This window comes from Phocoena sinus, chromosome 20, assembly GCF_008692025.1.
Source record: "Phocoena sinus isolate mPhoSin1 chromosome 20, mPhoSin1.pri, whole genome shotgun sequence".
NCBI lineage: Eukaryota > Metazoa > Chordata > Mammalia > Artiodactyla > Phocoenidae > Phocoena > Phocoena sinus.
In genome coordinates this window covers 38,256,416-38,260,151 of record NC_045782.1, presented here as the reverse complement: position 1 = coordinate 38,260,151, position 3,736 = coordinate 38,256,416, and the positions used below count along the sequence as shown (strand labels likewise).

The following is a 3,736-nucleotide window of genomic DNA, read 5'->3' as shown; positions in this document are numbered from 1 at the left end:
TGTCCTCCCGTGGTATCTGGCTTTCTGACCTCCACATCCTGCCGCTCTCCCCCTCACACATCCTGGTCTTGCCACAATGGTCTCCTTGCTGTCCCCAGTCTCAGGGTCTTTGCATTTGCTGCCCTCAATGCCTGCGCAGCGTACTCCCTCACTTCCTTCAGGTATTTGCCACACTGTCACTTTATCAGTAAGGCCTTCCCTGACCCCACCTCTACCCTCACTCCTATAATTTAAAATACTACCTCATCCCCACTCCAGTATATCCCATTCCCTTTCTCTGCTTTGTATTTTTCTAAAGCATCTATATACTATGTATTTATATATATATATATATTTTTTTTTTTTTCTAATTAATTTGTTAACTGTCCAGGAGAACAGGATTTTTTGTCTTTTTTATTTACTGCTGTTTTCCTAACAACAGAGTCTGACACGTAAAGAGGCACTCAATAAACCTGTTGAATGAGTATTCACTTCAATCACTGAAGGAGAGCTTTGGGGAAAAGGGTGAAGAGGAAGGATAAACTCAATCTCAGTATGGTAGGAAAAATCAGGTGCTTCCAGGCACTTACCTGCTCCCCGACTGGGAGGGTCTCGGGCTGGGGGAGGTGGCCTATTACTCTGTAAAGAAGGGGAGGCTGAGGTGGGTGGAGGAGGCGCTAGGCCTCTGACAGGCCCTGGTGTCTTCCTATGCAAAGAATTGTGTCTCTGTGGCAGCTCAGGGGCTGACTCATTAGTGGGACTGGAGGGTCCATTGGGGACCCCAGGAGGCTGGCGGTAAGGCGGAGGCGGAGGAGCTGGAGACTGGCCACCTGGTCCTGTTCTGACATTCACAGGGGAAGGAGGCGGCTTGACTGGGGGTGGAGCGGGAGGTCCCTCTCGACCAAGGTGAAGCCTCTGTCCAGGTGTGGGTGGCAGGGGCTTCTCTCTGTTGTAGGCTGCGGCTTTGCTGCCGTGCACAGGCAGAGGCGTAGGGGGGGCGTTGGCACGCCGCCCCGGGGGAGGCGGAGGAGGGGCGGAGGAGCTGTGCTTCATGCCCGTATTGCTGGTGGTATTAGGCCGAGAGAGGTCCGGTAGCGAGGGTCTCTGCGTCCGGGGCAGTTCTGGGAGTGAGGCTCGGTTGCTGTCTGTATCATCCTGAGGGCGCCCGCTGGCTGTAGACCCCGGAGGCCTTGGGGCAGCAGCTCGAGAACTGGGGACTTGTAGGGCTGGCTTGCCAGCTAGGTTCTCTACAAATACACCAGACAGCACTGGGTCAACAGAGCTGGACCTATGTTGCTGGGTATCTCCACGTCACCCCGCCTCCTTAGTGCAACCTGCATGGCAGCAGGGCAAATACCTGTATGATTCTGGGTTTTAACCTGGTTTCAGGCTCAGGGCCCATTAACAAACACTACTGATGCAAGTTGAATGCATTCTTATTTACCCTGGGCTTCTGCTTTATTCCACTTTATAACCCCTGCCCTGCCCCCACTCCTTCTTCCCATCTCTACCACACTCCTCAACCCCAGAGGGCCCACCTGGGACCAGTGAGAAACGAACGCGCTTGGGAAATATCCTAAGAAAGTACTTATCACATACCTGAACCGTCCTTGGCTCCCACAGGGCGGAGCTTGGGCACTCCTCCTTGGAAGAGACCTCCCTTGGGCTGCAGGGCAGCTGCTCCAGAGCCATAACCACCACTGCTTCCTTTGGGTTCTGGAAAGCACACCATTAGGATTTTCATTTCATATGCTCTGAGGCTGGTGACCAAGTCAATCCTGAGGAGAAACCCCTCCTCTACCTGGGCTTTAATTTGCAAACAAACCGATATTGCTTTTGCCTTTCCACTGAAATAGAAAGCTGGGCTTCTCTGCTCCACAGCTTCATGTAGGTGTGGGGATGAAACTCTGTGCTGTGATGAAAGAGAGAAAACAAAAGGAACGAGGAGCCAATCTTCCTTTATTTAGGGCAGAGTGGTAACCAGGATGAAGACCTGTTCAACAGAGTTCTCTAGGCTTTCCTCTCCAAGTCCCAGATGGCGAGGGGGCTTAATGGCTCAGGGACCCAGTTGTGAGAAAACCCCCAGAGGCCTTTCAGAATGAACACTTGTAGCAATTATAAAATCATCGTTGGCTTCAGCTTACAGGTTTTTAGGACTGTGGTGGTCTTGTCAGAGAAAAGCCAAGGATATGCCCTAACAAGCACTAGTTATAGTAGGAGATGGGAGGCTTAAGACCCCGAGAATGCTTCTCAAAGGTCAAAAAGCAATTTCTAAGGTATTCAAATGAACAGATGAGAAGACAGCCAAAGAACATGCCAAAACAAAACTCTCCCACTCACGACCCAACAATAAAAATGACAGCCAAGCCTAGTCCCCGAGTCAATCCTGGGATCCCGGTGGTTCATTAGGAGATGAAGCTTAGACTCACTCTCGAGGAGGGGAGCGCTGCGATCATTAACGTTGGTCACCTTCTTCAGCCGGGTCCCTTTGCAGATGTCCTGTAAGAGAGCACCTCGACCCCGCTGCTCATCTCTACTCAGCTTGGGCAGCTCAGTGTTGGCCTGAAGGAAGAGGGAAACATAAGTTCACCCTCGATATCCCCTTTATCAGAAGCTCGGGATAAATGCCTTAAGCCAAACTGGATTCCACGAGATGCCTGTCTAACCTAATAAGATACATGTGCCAAACGACAGTATCAATGTCCATTATCCTCCTCCTTAGAGCTTTCTCTCATGCTGTACCTTCTGTGAAGGATATAGGTCTTCCTCCTGTTTAGAAGCTTCTGACAGGAGGCCTACACCAATACTTACTGAGCACCTGTGTGCTAGGCTTGTGTGCCGGACACTTTATTTGTATCATCACCACCAAGGCAAACGTTTATTGAGCCCCCACTATATCCCAGGCATTGTGCTAATAATAAGCACATTACTTTCATTATCTTGTTTAAATCCTGAAATACTCCTATGACCAACAACAACAGGAGCATAGGGACAGACAGCTAGATAAATGGAACAAAACAGGAAGTCCATAAAGCAGGCCCAGGTCTATATAGAAATAATAAAAGTATATTTCTTCAGTGCAGAAAGGATAGATTATTAAATACAAGGTGTTAATAACAAGTGGTTAATTTTTTTGGCCATGCCAAGCGGCATGTAGGATCTTAGTTCCCCAACCAGGGATCGCACACACACCCCCTGCAGCGGAAGCGTGGAGTCTTAACCACTGGACCCCCAGGGAAGTCCGACAAGTGGTTAATTTTTAGAAAAAAATAATAAAGTTAAATACCTACCTTAGCACTTTACTCTCAAATAAATTCTAGCTGAATTATAGAATTTAAGTGTAAAAAAATAAAACCACAGAAGTACTATATGCAAAAATATAGGTAATGGGAAGGACTTTCTAATCAAGACAATCAAAATACAGGAAAAGATCGACAGATTTGCTTATTTCAAATTATTTACTTAGGAATATAATAAGCAGATGACACACTGGAAGAAAAATTGCCAGTGACAAATGTTAACATATGATAGAAACAAAGGTAGTGGCCCAAATCTATAGAGCATTAACATATAAAGATGACTTAGGAATCAGTAGGATAATAAGCAAAAGATATGAACAACACTGCATAAAAGAAGTCAAAAGAGCCAACAAATATGGAAAAAAAACAACTATAATAAAAAAAAATGTAGTGCAAAACTATCACTATCTACCTATGATACTGGTAAAGGTTAAAATTACAAAGAGACTGCTAGCTTT

The 3,736-nt window shown here is 47.0% G+C and overlaps 1 protein-coding gene across 1 annotated transcript; it reads right to left on the bottom strand.

Moving 5' to 3' along the window:
* Positions 1–261: 261 nt before the first annotated feature.
* On the bottom strand, positions 262–2,536 carry WIPF2 (WAS/WASL interacting protein family member 2). Its single transcript, XM_032616108.1, has 3 exons — positions 2,409–2,536; positions 1,579–1,891; positions 262–1,226 (listed from the first exon to the last, which is right to left on the bottom strand). Exons 1-3 carry the CDS (start codon positions 2,433–2,435, stop codon positions 412–414), a joined length of 1,155 nt encoding a protein of 384 aa, XP_032471999.1. The 5' UTR covers positions 2,436–2,536; the 3' UTR covers positions 262–411.
* Between the last annotated feature and the right edge of the window lie 1,200 nt (positions 2,537–3,736).